Genomic DNA, 20,623 nt, shown 5'->3' with positions numbered 1-20,623 from the left:
CTCAAATCCAGAGTAAGGACTCACTCACACAGCTCCCCATATGTTTAGGGTATTGAAAGACACTGGAGTGTTGAGCAAAAACCAGATTGTACATGGTGATAACCAGGTTTCTGGAACTATCAGGCATCGGGCTCTAACACTGTGCAGTACATAAGAAACTTTTTTCTTTAATTATCATTAATAAACCTATCAAGTCAAGTCAAGTTGGGGAGCATGCACTGGTACAGTGCGTTGCTGCACCCACTACACAACGAAACAACTCGGGATCCCGGTTGGCAACCCTGCAGGCAGACATGCAGTCCAGTCCCACCCACTGAAAATGACCCTCTATCTGCCACAGCTAGGTGTTATGTGGGTGACCACTTGACCTGGTTCAGCCACTTGGGTCCCCAACAATGAGGATCTTATGAGCTGGATCACCCTCGGGGAAACGCGCCACATGGCCGTAGTGCCATAACTGACGCTCCCTCACAATGCAGGTAATGTGCCTCATTCTGGACTCCATGAGCAACCGCTCATTCGACACAAAGTCAAACCAACGGTACCCAAGGATTTTCCGGAGAGACACTGTACCAAAGGAGTCCAAACCTATCCTAACATCTTATTACCCAATATGCTTATCTTAATACTTTTTAGTTGTCTAATAATGTTAGGGTTAGGGTTAAAAGTTTGGATTGCATGTTGGCAGTTGTTCTGGTTAAAATTTCACGTTAGGTGAATGTGTGGAGTTTGCAAACTCTACCCATGTTTTGAATGAGTTTTTACTCTGCCTACTCTGGTTTTCCTCCCACACCTTAAAAGACAAGTGTGTAAATTCAAGTGTGAGTGGTCTTGTGATGGACTGGCATGCTGTCCAGGGCTGTTTTTAACCATACACCCAGTTCTGCTGGGATAGGCACTGGCCACCCCACCAACACCCACCTGTGCCACAAACATTCTATTCCACCAACACCCCATGAGTCATGATCAAGATCAAGCTAGTTGGAGAATTTAAGAATGTATGGCATTAAATGTCTATGATTTTTACTTCAAAAGTATTAAAATGCAGCATCCAGCTTAGCCTCTGTTACTTTACTTTGTTTTATATAGGACCTGTCTGTAGCTAACACCAGCTTAATATGCTGTACAAGAACAAAGCTACTATATGTCACATGTGTATTTTGTAACATCTGGAGGAAAAAGGGTAGGATAAGTGACCTCAGAACCACTCAGTGAGGCAGCTCTATAAGGCAGCACAGGGACTGTGGACTTCAAAAACAGAAGAGAAGCTCATCTGTCTGATGTCTCATATTGTACATACAATAACAGAATGGAAAAGAGAGTTAAAAGGCAGAAACTGCTGCTGAATAAACTGCAGCTGTTAACCCTTTGCATAGCAGCATCTTCATCAGGCAGCACACTATTGCCTGTCACAAATAGGGGTGGGCACGACTGTGCTGGGAGATCGACACTCGGTTGGTATGTGTGAGATGGACTGTGATTTTCAGCCATGTAATTTGACATGGAGCAGTGACAAGATCAGCAACTTAGGTTGGCAATCCTGACATACCCCACAATTAAAGTTATGTAGTGTGACATTGACCTTACGGATAAGGGATTAAACTGGCAATCTTGTTACTTTCAGCTGTGCTTTCCATCACTTCAATGAGATCTCACAGATAGAATTCTAGTTTTTCTTTAATAAACAGTTATGATTATATGCAATGGGTGGTATGCATTTATTTAGAAATACTTTGCAAATGACAGAGAACTTGTGGGTTGCCAGTTTTATCAGAACTGCATAATTTATATTGCACCTTGCTTCTGTGTGTTCAAAACAACTTAAAAACAGTAAAATGGAGACATGATCTATATGAAAATTTTAAATTGTCTTCCATATTATAATTAATTTATAATGTGTATATTTTTCTATAACATTTCATAGAATTATGTTTGGATATTTTTAGTGTCATTTTTGTTGTTGCCTGTACAGAAACAGGCAATATATTGCATGATCAGAAGATGAAACATCATTGAGAGCCAAACCCAGATTCTTTAACCAAAAGTCCATCTTAATGTTTGCCAAAACCAAGGGTTGCAAACAAAAATCCTTGTTTATTCCAGCTTTTTGCTTTTTTTTTGTAATTTTATTAAATTTTATTTTGTTAATTCTGAATAAATATTTATTTATTAAAGGAATTATGCTATGTATTTTTGGTTCTCCACTCTCCCTCTTTGGATATTTGTGATTTCAAAGCCTTTGCTTTACTATTACCTCTTGCCGTGCATAAGCCTGCATGTTGAGTTTGGGGCTATGCTGCTTGGGAATGGTCAGGCCTACACACTTCAGTCAGACCTGAGTGGGAGTTCAGATCTATTGTTTTTTTGTGAGTAGGCAGATCACAACAGCTTTATTTTGTTCTAGTTATTTGGAAGGTTGCCACCATGTTTTGACTAGTTCTGCAAGGTCTTAATTGGATTGCTTATGGTACCTGTGCCCATTTTCAGTTAAGTAACCAGCTGAGTTGTCACTCCTGGCTATGGCAAGCAACACACAGTATATAAGCTTATGATATAATACAAGAACACCAAAATAAATTATTGTGATTTTTTTTAGAGAAAAGGGTTGTTTAGTTATGTTTAGGGTCTTTGTGCTCACTCTGTTATGTTTTGACCTTGTTTGTTAGTGTATTTTGACTTTTAATATGCCTGCCTTTTTAGCTCTCATTTAATTTAAGCCCCCATTTATATTGTCATTTCCCACTCTAAATCATCCATCCATCCATCCATTTTCCAACCCGCTGAATCCGAACACAGGGTCACGGGGGGTCTGCTGGAGCCAATCCCAGCCAACACAGGGCACAAGGCAGGAACCAATCCCGGGCAGGGTGCCAACCCACCGCAGGACACACACAAACACACCCACACACCAAGCACACACTAGGGCCAATTTAGAATCGCCAATCCACCTAACCAGCATGTCTTTGGACTGTGGGAGGAAACCGGAGCGCCCGGAGGAAACCCACGCAGACACGGGGAGAACATGCAAACTCCATGCAGGGAGGACCCGGGAAGCGAACCCGGGCCTCCAGGTCACCCAACTGCGAGGCAGCAGCACTACCCACTGCGCCACCGTGCCGCCCCCACTCTAAATCAGCTTATGTTTATTTAGAGTTAACCAAATGTCACTGATTTGTACAATATTATCAACCTATGGAAATCATGAAACACATAATATTGTTAGTGTCAAAACAGATATAATCATGGGAAATGTCTGCTAACATTAAAACTAGCAGGAAAATGCACATTTGTCCATTTATACATCTTTAGATCTATCAGTCCAGCCAGCTGTAGGGCTGCTTGGAGTCAGGGCATATTAAAGTTTTATCAGCGACAAAGCAGGATCCAGCTCTGAACAGGGTGCCAGTACCTTGCAGGGTATAATCACACAAGGCCAACATACAGTAATGTGGTCAATTCACATAATGTGCACCTTTGCAGTGTGGGTGGAAAACAAAATTAACCAGAAAAAAACAATGTAGACGAGGAGAGAACATGCAAAATTCTACACAGTGACCTGGAGGCTCACTTATAAAACTGTGTAAATTTCATAGTCAAAATACGTGCATGGCAAAATACAGTTAACTATTTACTATAAAAAATCTGATTTACAAAACCTGGCATACTCACATTTCTATGCAACCTACCTTTATAAATGACAATCATCTTGTAAATGTGCCTGGAGGCTTGTAGAGCAGCCTTCCTCCTGACATGTTGAGACCCTGCTCCTTGCATTCAAGAGTATCTGGCTGTACTCTGCAACTGAGCATGCAAGATCACACACAGCATTTTAGCACCTCTCCTCTGCGTTCTGCGGGCCTGGGAAAGGCATAATGTGCCAGCATCTAAGCACTATCACCTGGCACGTTATGATATGATTGCTGATACAATAAATAGTATAGAACATATGAAAAACTGAGGGTTCAGACAGTTACCTTACCAACAAGCTAGCAACCGTATGCAGAATCGTCAACTCTTCCAAAGCTAGTTTGTCTGAAAATAAATTAATCACAGGTTGACCCGGGCCACGGAGACGTGATGTTTGTTAGCCTCATATTGGCATCTCATATAACTTGTGTGTTAATGGAATGTAACAGTTTACGGTTATCAAAAGCAGTTTCATTCTCAATAGATGCCCTTATTACAATGTGAGGGCAGTAAAAGGATCTGATTACATTAGGTAGATAGATAGATAGATAGATAGATAGATAGATAGATAGATAGATAGATAGATAGATAGATAGATAGATAGATAGATAGATAGATAGATAGATAGATAGATAGATAGATAGATAGATAGATAGATACTTTATTAATCCCAAGGGGAAATTCACATACTCCAGCAGCAGCATACTGAAAAAGAATATATTAAATTAAAGAGTGATAACAATGCGGGTATACAGACAGTAACTTTGTATAATGTTAACGTTTACATTTTAACATTAAGAGAACTGGACAGTGCCACAAATTTTAATGTTGGCAAAAATATGTTATGTTTTATGTATGTACTCCCACAAACTACAAAAAATGGATGTGGCACCTCCTCAGTCTGCTAATGACTTACAACACAGTGGATATGAAGAAAGGAAAAAAAGTGAATGTGCAGAATTGCTGAGATATTTAAAACTACTGTTTGCTTCTCTAGGACAGTGTGTTATATATGTCCTGAACAGGGCATTCTGAGCCAACTTCCCCACACTCTGCAGTACATAGCCATTCTGAAGTGACCAGGTACTGTACCAGGGTGTAAAGCAGCTAGTGAGCATGGACTTCACTGTGCAGATACAGAAATTGGTGAGCATGTGTGAGGATTTGTGAGCTTTGCTCAGGCATATGATTAGGAAAAGGCATTCATGAACCTTCTTGATGATAGCTGGTATAGTTTGTGTCCCCCTCCAATGTAAATGGCAGAGTGGACTGCCTGCTAAAGTCTTTATCTAGCTCCTTGTTTTTGTTAACATTAAGACAGAGATTTTATTGTCTTGGTACAATTGAATCAGCAGGTAAACCTGTTATCAATAAGCCATCTCATCACTGTTGGTTATCAAGCATATGATGGTGGTGTCATCAGCAATTTTAATAATGGAGCTGGCCACAGAGTTACTGGTGAATACTGTAATTAGTAGAGAAGGGGGCTCAGCTCATTATGCTATGGGGTGATTTTGTAGAGGATTTGTGTAAAAGAAGTAATACTTCTAATACACAGATACTGATTTCTGACAGTTGGGATGTCCTAAATCAAGTTGCAATGTGTAACACTAAGTCCCAGGTCTAGGATTTTGTTGATGGTGCATAGTTTAATTAAGAGCTAGAGTTCTATGGCAGAGTAGTATAACAGGATGGAAAAAGGTGCAAGGGGTTTGAGGACTGGTTGTGATGATATGCAAACTTGAGGTGGATCAAATTGTATGGACTGTTACCTCTCAAATTACTTTATCACAGTGGGACTGTGGGGCACTTGTCATTGACATTGATAAATGCAACAGTCCAACTGAAATTTTAGGGTGCCAGATGGGCAACCCCATTTATTTGAAATAATATATTGAAGCAGAGTAACAAGTGCACAATAGTGCAATTAAGAACAACAAGCTGCGCTCAGTCATTGGCTGCAGTTGAGGAGCTCTAATGTGTGGTGAGTCTTCAGGGTTGGATCTCCATCAGGTAAGTGGATCATTTCCCAAATAAGACATCTCCTCCTAGGAGCCCATTGCTTTTATAGCTTGTGGACCAAAAGGGGAGGAGTCACTTGGCCTCAGTGGAGGTCTTCTTAGAGCTGGGAGTGGAAAAAAGAGACAGAAGAGTCATCCATCTCGCCCCCTGGTGTTCCAAGATAGTAGTGTTTACCTCTGACGAGCCTGAAAGATGATCTTCTTACACTTATGCGTTTACATATTCCACATTATCTACTCAGTTTTGATTGAATTTTAATACATTATCATTATAAAAAGGGAGAAATTGTGTTAAATGCTGAAATAAAATGCGCAAGCAGAACTCAGGCATAAGTACCTGGAAAGTCTAAATGAAGCAAAATGTTGTGACAAGCTATGTTTACTTTATTTTCAGCTGATTTGTTGACGCAATAAGCAAACTCAAGAAAAGGATATACAGTATGACAGACTTGAAAAACCAGAGAAATAGAGAAATAGCCATTCATATGTTTTCATTATTACCATAGTGCCAATGGCCTGTAATCATTAAGAAAGGCAATATTTTGCTTTTTTTGATGCTTGGACAATTGTAATGATTGCAATAACAACAACCATGGTCTGATTTTTGAGAAAACATTTTAAAAGCTATAACTTTTCATTGACTCGGATTTTTGCTATTTCAACATTGCCATTTACAATGTTTCAAATTTATGTTTAATACAAATTTTTAGATTGCATAAAGTGGGACTGCTTTCTTGACATAATGGCTGCCTAGAAATGGAGTTCTGGCACTTTGAACCAGCCAAATACTTAATTTACTATTTTAGCGTGTTATTAGCCTTTGTTTTATTTGGATAAAACTTGTTTTATGTTGCCCTGTGGTCCTGGGGAGTGACATTGTATAGATGACATATACAATAAAGTCCACTTAAACATGAATTGGAAAGGAAGACAACAATTGTTCATATGGTTTCTATCAGATTTGTTTTCTTTTCATATTAAATTATCACAAAATCAATCTAATTTTATCTTAAACACTAAAAGCTGGCAATATAAAAAGTATTAGTTGACATGTGCATGCTATTTACCCTGTAGTTGTTTCTTTAAGAATAAAACATGTTGTTTCCCAGGAGTGGATAAGGTCATCTTCAAGGCTTCTATGCTTGTAATTCCACTTCAAGCCATAGTTTGGCACTGTTTCACCACAGAGGTGTCCCATCTATTCATTTGTCATTTTACAGCACTTAATACAGAAAGTTTAGAGCTACTTGAATGTAACACTCACTAGTAAGCTCTGTAGTAAATAATAGCTTAAATACCCTGGAAAAGCGGAATACAGATCACAGTGATAATAATGATGAAAATCTTAAATAACCTGTGGTGGGTTGGCACCCTGCCTGGGATTGGTTCCTGCCTTGCGCCCTGTGTTGGCTGGGATTGGCTCCAGCAGACCCCCGTGACCCTGTGTTCGGATTCAGTGGGTTGGAAAATGGATGGATGGATGGATCTTAAATAACAAGATGTTAAAAAAACACTAAATTGCTCCTATGTAAGAACTGTTTACTACATTCCAATAAAATGTAATATTTCCAGTTATGAATTTTCTGAATTAACTCTGTCACACACATGTCTGCGAGACAAACTCAGGGCTTGTCAACTTGCAATTCCACTCCGGGCCAAGGGTTGGCATTGTCCTTTCCTTCCCTCTGCAGATCTGGAATCCAACATCTTGCTTGCACATGACATCACGACTGGTACCGGAGCTCCTGGATCCGCCCTTCCTTCTTAACTGACTTCATACCACGATCATCTTTCTCTAGTCTAATGATAGACCTGAAGGACTGTAAAAACGTTCCTCTTACCACACATTAATTTGTGTTTATTGTTGTGCTTTACAGTATACAAGGTTTGTCTGAGGGTGCACCAAACCTTTTTCTTTGTTTCCTGTTTTATTTACAATGCCAAACCACAGAAACTGGAAAATACCAGTTTGTTTAATTGAAGAAGGAGTCATTAAAAGTAATAGTTGGATGAAAACCTGCAGTCACAGTAGGCCCTCAGGACTGAATGTGCGAACGGCTGTTTTAGCTCATCGGTTTGAAAGATTTCAAAGGCAGTCCTAAATTGATTTTAAAACAACATTAATCTCTGAAGCAGGACATTCAGCCAAAGACAGTTTTATCTTTTGGTCCCATATTTGTGCATATTTAGATAAGGTTCTTCACACTATACAGCACCACATTTTTGTAATATAGTGGTACATAATATAGGAAAAAAGCTTCCCCCCAAGCCAAGAGGATGCCTATGGTCCTGGATCATATAAAAAAGTGAACCACACAATAAGCTTCAGCTTTTTTATATCTTTATACTCTTAACGTACAAACAAAATGCAGCTTTAGCAAATTATCTTCCCTCTACTGCCTACTCTTTATTAATTTAATGTACAAAATAAAACTGTTTTGAGTGATTACCTTAATCTTCTTTTGCTTTTCTAGTGAGTGATAATGAGAGTGTATGGTTTCATTGCTGGTAACTTCAGTCGTTCCGAGTCTGTTACATTTTGATTGTGTTTAATAAAATGACTCATTAAACATTTCATGGCAAACTGTGGTTTTTTTGTTTCTATAGATTGCTTTTGAGTTCGTTTTCTGGCTGTGTAGACAAGCATAGATTCCATCTATAATACAACAGTAACTTTGGGGGTGTTTTTATTGCTGAAAGGATCTGCATTTCACATACTCTACTCATTTTATTAAAGTATACCGAGAATCACCCAGAACTTAGCTTAGGTGTCTTGTTCTTTTATACATCATCTTTTTCTTCTGGCTGATTTATCTTTCTTTTGTAAAGCACTAACCCCAAAAGTTAATTTTCTTGCATCAATTACATTTATGTAACTCTAAGTCAAAATTTTTGTTCTGGTTTTAATTTTAAAATTAGTACTGAAATGTAATATTTCATTTTGAAACAACTACCTGAACTTCAATGCATTTTTTAAATAATATGAAATCTGTGTTTTTAACTGTATCAAACATTAAACTGCACTGTAAGGGTTTGATGGAAATAGTTGTTCACAGTTCCCATGAGCCCTGCTTTTTGAAATTACTAGAAAGACTAATGTAATTCATGAAATTATTATCAACCACATCATTTAATAATGTTTCAAAGTCTGTGATAACACTTAAAATATTAATTTGATATGCATTATTGAAGTGGGTGATTTTTCAGATAATTGCATTATTTAAATTTGGTAGTAGATTAAATGTAGTATTTATGGTCATAAAAGCCATTTTATTAGACTTAATGTTATGTTTGAACAATCAATAAACAGTGTTTTATTCTATGAATTGTGAATTGGCTCCCATCTGGTAAGAAGTTGAAAGGGTGTAAAGCTGCACAAGTATGGCATAAGGTAACCCAGGAGCTGCTAGAGGGCAATGCAATCTGTTGTGTACCCCGTTAGATAGTGGCACCAGCCAAACAGGAGTGCCTCTTGCAGAAGAATGAAGTGCTTACTCTGCAAGTTGGGGTTAATGCAAACATCTGTTGGCAGGTAATCCCTGACTTCTCTATGACTCCAGAGGTGTCAACCTATCCTCAGCAGTAGAGGGCACATGAACCCATAAACAAGGCAGGCGTCTGGGGGCATTGCTGAAGATCCAGCCCTATAAGGGCAACTAAAGGCTTTGGAGTGCAGGAGAAACAGTAGGCATTAGAAGGCAGTCTAAGCTGGTGTCTCTGGAGCAAAAACCTCTGACTGCAGAAATAATTCCAGGGCTTGGTCATAAGTGACCCAATGAAGGAATATAAAGACAGAGCACTGCTCACTTCAAAGTCTGGGGAGAAGTTGATGAGAACTGGCAGGAGGAAGAGTTGGAAAGGAGCGTGTTTGGTGCTTATGTGATGGGCACATGAGTGAGCGTCATAGGTAGAGATACTGTAGGTGGGTTTATTAATTTGTATTTATTTGTGCTTTGTGTTCTTCCTGTGATCATCCCTACCTTGCAATATTTTGTTCAATTAATGATCATTTTTTGTTTGTCAATCCATTAACATCTTGGCTTAGGTCTTAATGTAGAGGGGTGCCAGTTGGACCCCTCCTATTACAAAACACTTAATATTAGTTATGAGACATGCGAGCTTGGGACATGTCAATTGGGGTTTGGGTCATCTTACATTATGGGGAAGGACTTGGATGTAACACTGCCACTAACCTGATTTCCATTTGCCCTAGAATGCAGAAGCACCATCTACCTGAACCAACGGACGCTCCTTCCTTTCCATTTTTACCTCTCTAGACAAAGTCACCTGACCACTGACCTCCATCAGAACAAACTACGGGCTCACGAAGAGAGGACCAAACTTAGGTCATTCTGATGTTACTTCATATACTTCATATATATATATTTTTTGCAAACAACCCTGGACTTTAAATGGGAGACTCATGGTGCCCCAACACTTCTTCTATTCATCTGTTCTATTTTAACACAGTATAACTGAAATTTTAAATTACAGGCTATGTTCTTCATTTTCAGTTCAGTAATTTCTTTCATAAGTATTTGGGTCATTTCTAGTTTTTGAGTTTCCCAAATGGTCATGAGGTACTAGTTGCATAATGGCTTCTGGCTAATTATTTCTTTATTTGATGAGATTTCCTACTGTGGAAGACAGCCCCCCGTACACAGACAGACAGACACCAAATGTCCAAAACACACACTATTTATTGTTTGCTTCTTTATACACAACAACTCCCAATGTCCTTCCAGCCAATCTCAGTCCCTTCTTTCCTTTACTCTTCCAATACTTCAGGTGCCTCTACTCCCCTCCTCTCAAGCTTTATCTTCTCCCTCCCGACTCTAGCTCGTACCATGAAGTGAGGCAGCTCCTTTTATAATGCCCCAGATGTGCTCCAGGTGTTCAGTGACGATCTTCTGGCAGCACTTTCTGGTGTGGCGGAAGTGCCGCATGAGCACCCGGAAGCACTCGGGATATATCTGGAACCTCCTCTGGCAGCACTTCTGGTTGTGGCAGAAGGGCTGCATTCCAAGGCTCCTTGATCCTCCGGGCACCCCCAGAGGTGGCCACGGGCCCCAACAGGGCTGAGCTTCTTTGCTCTGGACCCGTGATCCCCATACAGTCCAGGGTGGCTGCCCTCTCATGGCCCAGGGGAGTTATTGTCCCTCTCCTGGTCCTTCCAGGCGTCCTGCCACACTACCTTCATTTAAATGTAATGTCCTTTATTTTATGTACAGTACCTTATATTGTAGTGATTGACTTTGCCACATGTCACTCCATCCATGGATTGATGCTTCTCTACATCTCTACTATGAAATTTTGATCACAATTTGCAATGCCTACAATCCATCTAGTTTTAATCTTGCTTAATACAATTTAGAAGTAGATGCCTAATCTGGTAGCATCATGCACAAGGCATTAACCAACTCTTAGTGGGCAACTAGTCTAATGGAGTTGCTCAAACACACACCCATACTAAATCAACCTGGGATAATCTATTACTATTGATTAACTATGTGTTTTGGATTTGGGTGAAAAAATAGAATACCTGAAAAAACACAGACAGACACAGGGAGAACATGCAAGCTCCACATAGACAGTGCCCAGGTATGGAGTTCAGAATTACTTTCCTAGATCTACAAGTCAGCGACACTAACCACTGGGAGTGTCTGAATTATACCCAGCTGGTACATTTCTCTTCTCTTCTCTTCTCTTCACATATTCCCTACTAAAAACTGTTCAAAGCTAATGGCCATTTGTCGTTTACTTTTAGATTAGGTTTTATTGAACTTAAAGATTGCATTACACCTTGTAACAAAATCCAATCAACATACAATCAATATCACATTTCCAAAAGAGAGTTATTTATCACAGGCCTATTATCTCATTGCCATACCTTTTACCTCAGTATAACCTTCATATGATCACTTTAAGATCAAAGCGATATACAATACCTTCTCATGCATTCTCTACTGCTGCCCCAGCAGATTTACCACATCATACTGTGTACCTGGATTGTTAAACATGCATTTTCATAATAAGATAGAGAGGAAGCACAAAGGAAGCCCCATGGCCTCCTCAACTTGAGTGAGTGATCAAAACATACTCTAGGAAAGGAAAGATGAATTTTAATTTGCCCACCCAGGGGCAGTTGTAATCATATGGGAAAGTGGGGTTTTCACTCAATTATTTAATTATCAGTTTTGCCCTTTGGCAATTCTGGTAATTAATCATATAATTCATTCAGTATCATCTTTAAAGATTTAGTATTGTAAAAATATTTACAGTATCTACTTTATTTGCCTTACCTTTCTCAATTGTAGGAGGCAGGTCTCCGGTTATTAGACTTATATCAAGGTAGCTCAAGTTTGCTCATTTTTAAGAAAAAGAAAAAAAAGTATATACATTTTTTAGAAGTATGGTAACTACATATATATGTTGACACATAAGGCAGGATGCAGACAAACATATAACACAGAGAGGCTGGCTGTTTACTGGTTAGTGAGACTTGTAATTTATTTTGGCACAGATAAATAGCTTTACGATACCAAATCTTTAAAGATGATGCCCAATGTTGTGTGAAGTTGTTTCTTTTGTTGCAGCTCCGGTTTCAAGTGGAACATTTTTCTTGCATTGGACTGCCTGATTTCTGTTTGCTACATGATCCTTTGTTTTTGGTATGCAATGATTTTCTCAAATAGGTCCTTTGTTATGTCATGTGCAACTTCATAGGGAAAAGCATTACTCTTTTTAGCACAATAATTTAGATGCTTGTTTTGTCTTGGTAGAGTAATATATACTTTCCCCTTTTGTATTATTAATATGTAGCCTTTGTCAAAATGCCACAAATCTCACAGACTTCTCACTGTTTATAAGGTATTGTACCATATCATTTCTCCCCACCTTCCCTTCTGCATTTATAACCTCAGGCAATTAGGTGTAGTAAAAGACAAGCATGAGTTAAGTTACAATTAAAATAATGTGTTATTGATAATATTCATAAATAATAACAATATGCAAAGTTCATTTGATTATTGGCAACCATACAACTTGAAAAATAGTGATGTGTAGTTTCAGGTGGCACACAGACTTGTTAGTTACTTAAAATGTCTCTAGTTAAAGCATCATTTTTTGGTCAGCTTTCTTCAGAACAGGCCGCATGCTTGTCTCAATATGGCTGCAGAGCTGTGCTCTCCATTATGTTCTCCTTTTCAGTTCATGGTGTGTGATGGTCATTCATCAGTTTGGTAAGAGAGAGAGAGTGTGAGGTAAGCAAGCAAATTTATAGATTTTTACTTAAAGGCTTCTGATACAAGCCAATTCCAAAGAGCCATACTTCAGACCAATGGGGCACAGAATACCTTCACACCTGCCACCAAACCCATGTGTTAAGGTGAAGCTTGCCAGCTAGGCAGTCTGGCTTTCCTGTAGGGGTTGACTGAGAGTGCCCTGCAGAGAAACATTTGCCAAACTTGTTTAAGGCACTTCTCCCAACCCTGTCGTTAAATTCACTATCCTGACTTAGTCCTAGGAGGTAAACATGAATGCTTCTCACTAATGTAACACTAATATTACATTGCTTTGCCTAAGTTACAAATAAAACATACAAAATATGTATCAACTGTATGCAAAATTTCACACCACAATAATGCTAAAGTTCCCTTCTTGAAGTAATGGCTACTTCTTAGCCTTTTCAGATTACTAGCATTCAGCTTTGACTTGGCAGTCAGGATCTCAGCTTTCTGGTCCACAAATAGAAAAAGCTTATTGGTCTCCGTGCACCAAACAGAGAAAGAATTTAGTTTCATAGAGAGAGGTTGTTTCAGGTATTTTCAGTCATTTTTGGAACCCTCAAGGGTTTCCTCAGAGTTCCCTTGAGAGAGCCACCTGAGAGAGCCAGAGAGAATATTTAGGATGGTGCAGCAAGTTTTAAGGGAATGTGAACTTCTTCTGGTTGGATATAAAGTCACTTCCAGTTACAAAATCAGTGTCTCCTCTTAGGTAAGTTCTTCTGTCCATCATTCATTCATTTATAGTTTTTTGTTCTTGCTTGAGTCCTTTTTGCACCTTCTGTTTGAAGAAGTTTGCAGAGGGGCATATGAAAAGATGTCAGTTCAACTCTGCTTTACACCTTTGTTATCAGATGAAGTCCAGGCAGATCCTGGCACAAACTGGAGTTCAGACATTTAGTTTGGAATATAAGTGAGGGTTTTATGGAGCTAGATGTCTGCAAAATCTGCTGCCTTAACAGGCCTGGTGTGCCACTAATGCCTAGAAGAATGGGCAATGCCCACTCTGTCCTACAATACTCAACTTACATTTGAAACACTACTTGTTCAAAATTGTAGTTCAAAATTTACAGAATTACTCTGGCAGACACTTACAAAAAGTTAATTCTTTAGAAATAGTCCTTCAGGTTTCTACACATTTAGGGTAACAAGAAATTCTGACAGGGCCTCTAAATGCACATCCTACCCACTAAAGTTAAGGTGCAAAGTATGATCACTGCAGCTAGTGTGCCAGTCAGCAACAAGACTCTGTCTCCCGTGGCCATAGTCTTCATTGATACACTGCAACACAAGGATCTCTGATGAGAGAATAAACACTTTTAAACAGAAGGAGAGATGTCAGATGTCAGTTGTCAACTGTCCCTTGATGACGTGGAATGGTTCCCAAATCTTGTCAGCTAATCAAAAATAACACAGAATAGTATAGCATACCTTAAGGCTACACCAATATTTTTAGATCACCCTACAGGAATATAAAACATACTATGCATATACTGGAGTACATTCATAGAGCAATAAATGTCATTCTCAAATAAAGATGTTGTACATTTACTGAGCACACGAGATTTAAATGACCATACCTCTAGGATATAGGTCAGCATACAAAGAAGAAAGAAATGTGTTGTTTCTTATGCAAGTCAGACTTGCTGTGCTGTCTCTTTAATATATATATGACAGGATAAGCAAGTTAGAAAATTAATTGATGTATAGATATTATATATACTTAGTGGAGACAAAAAAGTAACATGATCTAATTTAAATTTTAACTATTCTTAAATGATACGTTCTGTATTTTTTGAGTCAGACTTATTTTTTCCACAATCATGGTATATATTATTTGTCACATGAAACTGCGCACTAAAGTGAAACAGTTTTTATAAATTTTAAAGAATACATAGCCCGCACTTGCATTTACAATGCAGGTTAAGTGTATCAGGGTTCCAGCGTGAAAACAACAGCCTTAAAATGTCTACATCCAGTTTTAAACAGCAAAGGTTTCAAATTAAGAAAACATGATTTCTGCATTTCTGAGGCATGCTTTTGACAACAAATGTAAACTGGAAATAATGCATTTTATCAGTGATTCTTGGAACTACTTTCCTGAGGTAAGGATATGTTTCTTACTCACAGCAGGCATCGTCAGTGGAGTGTAATGTTTTTTCAGCAGTTCTGGCTTGTAACAACAGACAGATGCTTCTTTGAATCATATGACTATTTTTTCCTACATGCCTATTATGATTTTGTCTTGTTGTTTTACATAGTCTACACAGTGAATAATATTCATGCTGAGATACAGTGTATTGGTGAAGAACACATACAGTATAAGAGTTTCATTGTACTTAGCCATGTGACAATAAATCTGAAATGAATAGACTACAAAAAATCCAATGCAGTGTAAACTTCGGTTTTAGAAAGAGCCAAACCACTTGCATGCCAAAACTAATTTCACAGTACCAATAAATACTCAGTATTACATACTTTCCACAGCATGTCATCTGCATGCACAATAAAAAAATGTTGAGAATGTGAAAAAGGCAGAGAGTGGGAAAAAGCTAAACCATGATGATATAGATTGGCATGCCAGAAACTAATTATCAAATTTTATAGAGCATGTTGGGTTGCTCTTGCTGAAGGTATGATGTGAAAAGAAGAGATGACAACATTTTTCACTGTAAATTCATTGATGTTCACTGATACCAATCATTCTATAAATACAAGCAGAGAATTTGCAACCCCATGTGGACCCTGACACTGTGAAGCAGGAATGATAGCTCTGTGCTAGCACTTTACTTACTGTGGAAGCTTGAGGGCAACCAGAGAGCTCCAAACCCCAACACAAACACACCAATACAGTGTTTATTTCACAAATACCTCAAAAAAAGCACCAAAGCACAAATTATCTATCCTCCAAACACCTCTTCTCTCTCCAACACACTGTTCTTCTCCAGCTGAGTGTTGCTCGTCCTCTTCCTAGCTCCAACTCATCTGGACAAGGCAGTATGGTCCCTTTTATTAAGGACCCTTGAGTACTTCTGGTGACACGATGTAGCCAGTTGGAAACAATTCCTCCCCTGGCAATGCAACCTATCATCCACCAGGGATCCACACAGGGCTGCTCCTTCGGACTCCAACTCCTATGCAGCCCTGTGGGTGACCAAACTGGAACTCTATATGAGGGACACCGACACCTATTAAAGTGGGGGATGAACTACTTCCTGCTGTGCTTTCCTGCCAGTTCTTGTATTCTTCGGGCAACCCACCCATGGCAGGGATCATAAGGTGTCCTGACCAGGTATTGCCTCCATTTAGTCCATCCTGCCATCATGGTATCCCAGCCAGGTGAGGACTCCATCTCCCTCCTGGGTGGGATACCCAACCGTCCTCAGTGGTATCTGCACTACGTTAAAACATCTGTAAGAAACTTATTAAACTGCAGTCTGATTAAAACTAAATGTATACCTATGACGTCTGTTCAGTTTTTGTCACTTGCCTGCACACTATGCACATGCTCAACATTTCCTCACTAGACCACAGAAGCACACATGCACATGATGATACTGGAGACTGCAGGCAATATCTCTGAGTGATGACTCAATAATATTTTTTTGAGTGACACGAATAAGCTTCCATACAGACTAGAAGTGATTACAAGTGTGGCTTTTTTATTCATTATTGTCTAGTTGTCTGCAGAACATAGCAGTTCATGTCTGGGCAACAGCATTCAATAGTGTCAATAACAGTGCTTGAATCCTACTCTACAAAGTGAAAACACAAGCTGTGGCTAAAGGGTGCTGTGGAGAAAGATGAGCAGGAGGGTGAATTGCACAGCTGGTCTCCTTTTAAAATGGCTAAATCTCACAAAAATGTTTTACTTTTTTTTCTTTTTCTCTCTGATAACAACATAAACTTGCTGTTTTGCAACATGTGTGCAATCTTAGGACACAGATCATTTCTCCATAACACTCGACTTGAAAAATGGATGCATTCAGTAAGTTTTTGTTTTCACGTTTGGACCGTGGTACTCTCCACCTCTACTGTAAAACAGAAGAGCAGGCAAGATAGTTTAAAAAAATTGTAAAAAAAATGCTTCACTTTAGGACACACTTTTATGTAGAAAATAAATATGTTATAATTTAGATGAGAAAGCGTTGACTTGGAAAATGCCAAACTTAACATTTAATATAAAGGCTGAAATCAAGACAAATTTTATCTTTCTTCTTTAGTGAAGATCTTGTAATCAATGATAAAAAAAGTGAAAAAAAAACATATTGAACATTTTATACTTAAATAAAAACTTTTAATGCCTTCAATGCACACCTTTAAAGAGAAGCCCCTTTTGCTTTGATTAGAGCAGCCTTTATCAATGCATTGTGCCTGTACTTTGAAGTTTTGTTTGTAAAAGAGTTCATTCTCAGTCAGATTGCATGGAGATCTCCCACACACAGCACTCTTTAGGTGACTCCACAGATTTTCTATGGGACTGAGGTCCAGAATCTGTTTGGGTCAGTCCAGAACAATGTTGTAAGGTGAATTTGTTTCCTAACTTTGGTTTTCTGGCAGAAGGTAGCAGTGTTGTGATTCAGGGCTTCACAAATCTCAAAAAGGCCTAAATATGTACAGTTAGCCTTAAGGCCAACACCCTCAAAACGCCTGAGGTACTAATGCAGGAGAGGAATAGTTAAATGTTAAATAAACAAACTGTGAATATGTAATATTTATTTTATTCAGTAAAGCAAAGGAAAATTCAAATCAAACCAGGTGTTTAAAAAAGTATCAAAAAACAAAAAAAAAAAAATAATACAAAAATAAAAAGACAAAGAATGTGTTATATTTCAGCCAGGATTCCTCCCATGGCTGGGGTTCAAATTCTTTGTTGATTTTTGATTTTTTTGTTTGTCTTAATTTTATTTCTATTTATTTGCATTATGCTTTGTATTTGGTTCTGTCTATATATGTATGTCTGTGTTATGTTTTGTGTGTTTTGTGGGTGTTCCCCAGGGGGCAGGGCCACCTGCCCAACACTGTATGGGACTGACCTCAGCCCTATAAAGGTGGGAGCAACCCACAGTTGTGGGTCGTTCAAATGCACTTGGAAGTGGTGTGTTGCTTGTGGTTTATGATTTTCTGAGTATTTTGAACAAATGGTCTGTTTTTTTTTTTACTTTGCCTAAGATTTGTGATTTGGATGCCTGGGTATTGCCTTTGCCTTTTCAGGCAGCAATTTTTCCCTTTGTGCTCCATGGAGCTTCTTGTTGTTACAGAACATTTTTGTGAAATAAAAATATTTATAAAGATTCTTTGTAGCCCTCTGTGTTACTAGATGGGGTTTTTGATGGGAACTCCCCCTCTAGTGAGCATTTTTGGAACTGTTTGAGATGTATGTGCTTGGAAACTCTCAAGTATCATACCAGGATGAAACTGAATAATGACCAAGCTAAATATTAAATCAACTAAAAAAGATATTCAATAATACTATAACAATAAAAGTAAGTTGAGTCCACAAAAAAAAGGAAAAAAAAGGACAAAAGCAAATGTCAAGAATCAAAACACTGTAATATAATACAATAATGGTCAAAAGAACAGTACAAATTTATACTAATATGGGTGCACACAAAGGGCCAAACAATGACAATAGGTACAGTGGGCTAATGCCTCAGGTGGGCTATATAAGATGCTTAGTTTACACATGAAATTACATAATTACAGGAAAAAGGACAAAGGCAAAATTACAAACAATGCAAAAAAAAAAAAAAAAACGTAAACAAAAAGAGAACAAGGGAGCAGGGGAAAATTACAAAGTTAAATTGAAATAGAAATATTAAAAATGAAGTCCTAACCAGCCACTGCAGTTATTGACATAACATTTTACTAGAAAGTAACTTAGTTGATTACTTTTTTGGAACATGTAATGTGAATGGGAGTTAGTATATTATATATCATAATCATGCTGGCCCAGCAGTTTACTAAAATCATAGCATAGGTTCTGATTTTACTCAATGATAAGATGATTTTTTCACCCACAATTGTCAGCTTTCTTCAACTTACAATGCATAGTGTAAAATAAGAGGGTAAATCTTAACAATTATTTTATGCACTTAGTTTAACGAATGTGACAGAATTACAGAGTTACATTTTTCTCATGCTGGTCAACCTCACATCAATAAAATAGTTGATTTCTGTCATCAATACTACCTTGAATGGCTAATTTCATCATCACAGTCATTTTCAACTGAAAAAATACTGTTGTCTTAACCTTTTTGGTCCAGTCCAGTAATACAGGCTATGCCTATTGGTTTATCTTGCTGATTCTGGTAACGAAATGACTTTTTGCTCAGCCTGACTTTGGTCTTTGACTCTTCTCTTTAGCGTTAGTCTCCGGTGTAACCTGGCTCCTTGTTTCGTAACAGGAACCATCGCGGTGGTAATGTTCCATCTTTTCCCACTTTATTTTCTTTCAATAGCTGGTAAAGATGCCGATTTACATCTTTCATGGGAAGGTTTAGTTCTTTCCTTATGTAGGACGCTGGCACAGATTCTCCAGTGTTCAGATTTTCTAAAATTTGCTGGATGCTTTCAAGACTTCCAGCACTTTCTTCTTTCATCTTCTTCTGCAATTCTTTACGCTCTTCACTTAAATTTGTACCTCTTTCAATCAGGGCTCTGTCAGATTCACAGTTTTGGTGAAGACTGCTTGAAGATGACTGTTCCTCACATGCCTGATGGGCACTGAGGAGTATGTTCTCTTCTGTCATGGATATGTCTTCTTGTTTGAGGGATTCTGCTTTAAGTTCCACTGCAGCATCTTGCTGCGTTGTCCCTGAAACTTGGGCCCACCTACTCCCTTCACATTGTCTCACTCTTCCCTCTCTCTGTAGTTGGTACAAGTGCTTGTTGACCGTTTTTCTCTCAAGTGTTAGTCTGCTGGCTATTGTGCAAGAGTCCAGCTTTTCTCCTTGCTTCAGATTTTCAAATAATGCTAGGATTTGCACAGCTTCAGCATTATCATTGTTAGAAAGCTTTAGAAAAGGTTCATCAATAGACATAACTGCTTGCTCTTGTAGCTTGATTTCTGGACTTTCCAGATATTGACTAGAAAGACACCACAGAGGACGTCCTTTTTCATTCATTCGCACAAGCTCACCTCGTTTCTCTAGTTTGTAGAGTACTGGGTTCACTTCTTTGGCTGTGCTAAGACCAATACCTTTTGCTATTTCTAAGGCAGTAAATCGTTCCTCTTTGCCCACCAGAAAATGTTGCACTTGAGCAGTGACATCGGTGTCTACTTCCATGTTGGATATTAAAATTACACTACACTTCCTGTAAGCAGGTTTAAATCTTCCAACAAGGCAAACAGCTTCAGAATATTCAGAAGACACAATGAAATGTTAAAGTTAGTAGACTAAGCATCAAGCTTTATCACTGTGGTTTAAGTTGAGCAGATGCTTGAGTTTTCCCTCTAAAAGATAAAAAGAATAAAAGAAAAATCAAAACAGCACAAATGTTATTATTATTCAGAAATAACATTATGGTTATTATGCATTTTCATGCAATTGGGATTTTAGTAGGTTCTTCCATTTATTTTATTTTTTGCTTTACTTATATTTCGGGTCTTGTTTTGTGTAAAATGTTTTG

General features: G+C 38.4%; 1 protein-coding gene across 3 annotated transcripts in view; it reads right to left on the bottom strand.

Annotated features, from left to right (window-relative positions):
- Window positions 1-18,562: 18,562 nt before the first annotated feature.
- LOC114646788 (uncharacterized) overlaps window positions 18,563-20,623 on the bottom strand; it is a 28,996-nt gene continuing 26,935 nt past the window's right edge. For all 3 annotated transcript variants that reach the window (XM_028795126.2, XM_051924015.1, XM_028795127.2), the window contains one exon: window positions 18,563-20,447. In XM_028795126.2, the coding sequence (XP_028650959.1) occupies window positions 19,360-20,280 (921 nt within the window). In that variant the 5' untranslated portion in view covers window positions 20,281-20,447 and the 3' untranslated portion in view covers window positions 18,563-19,359. The remainder of the gene's footprint in view (window positions 20,448-20,623) is intronic.

This window comes from Erpetoichthys calabaricus, chromosome 2 (genome assembly GCF_900747795.2).
Source record: "Erpetoichthys calabaricus chromosome 2, fErpCal1.3, whole genome shotgun sequence".
Classification (NCBI taxonomy): domain Eukaryota; kingdom Metazoa; phylum Chordata; class Cladistia; order Polypteriformes; family Polypteridae; genus Erpetoichthys; species Erpetoichthys calabaricus.
Note: the sequence above shows the minus strand (reverse complement) of the source record. Positions and strands in the feature narration are given on the sequence as shown.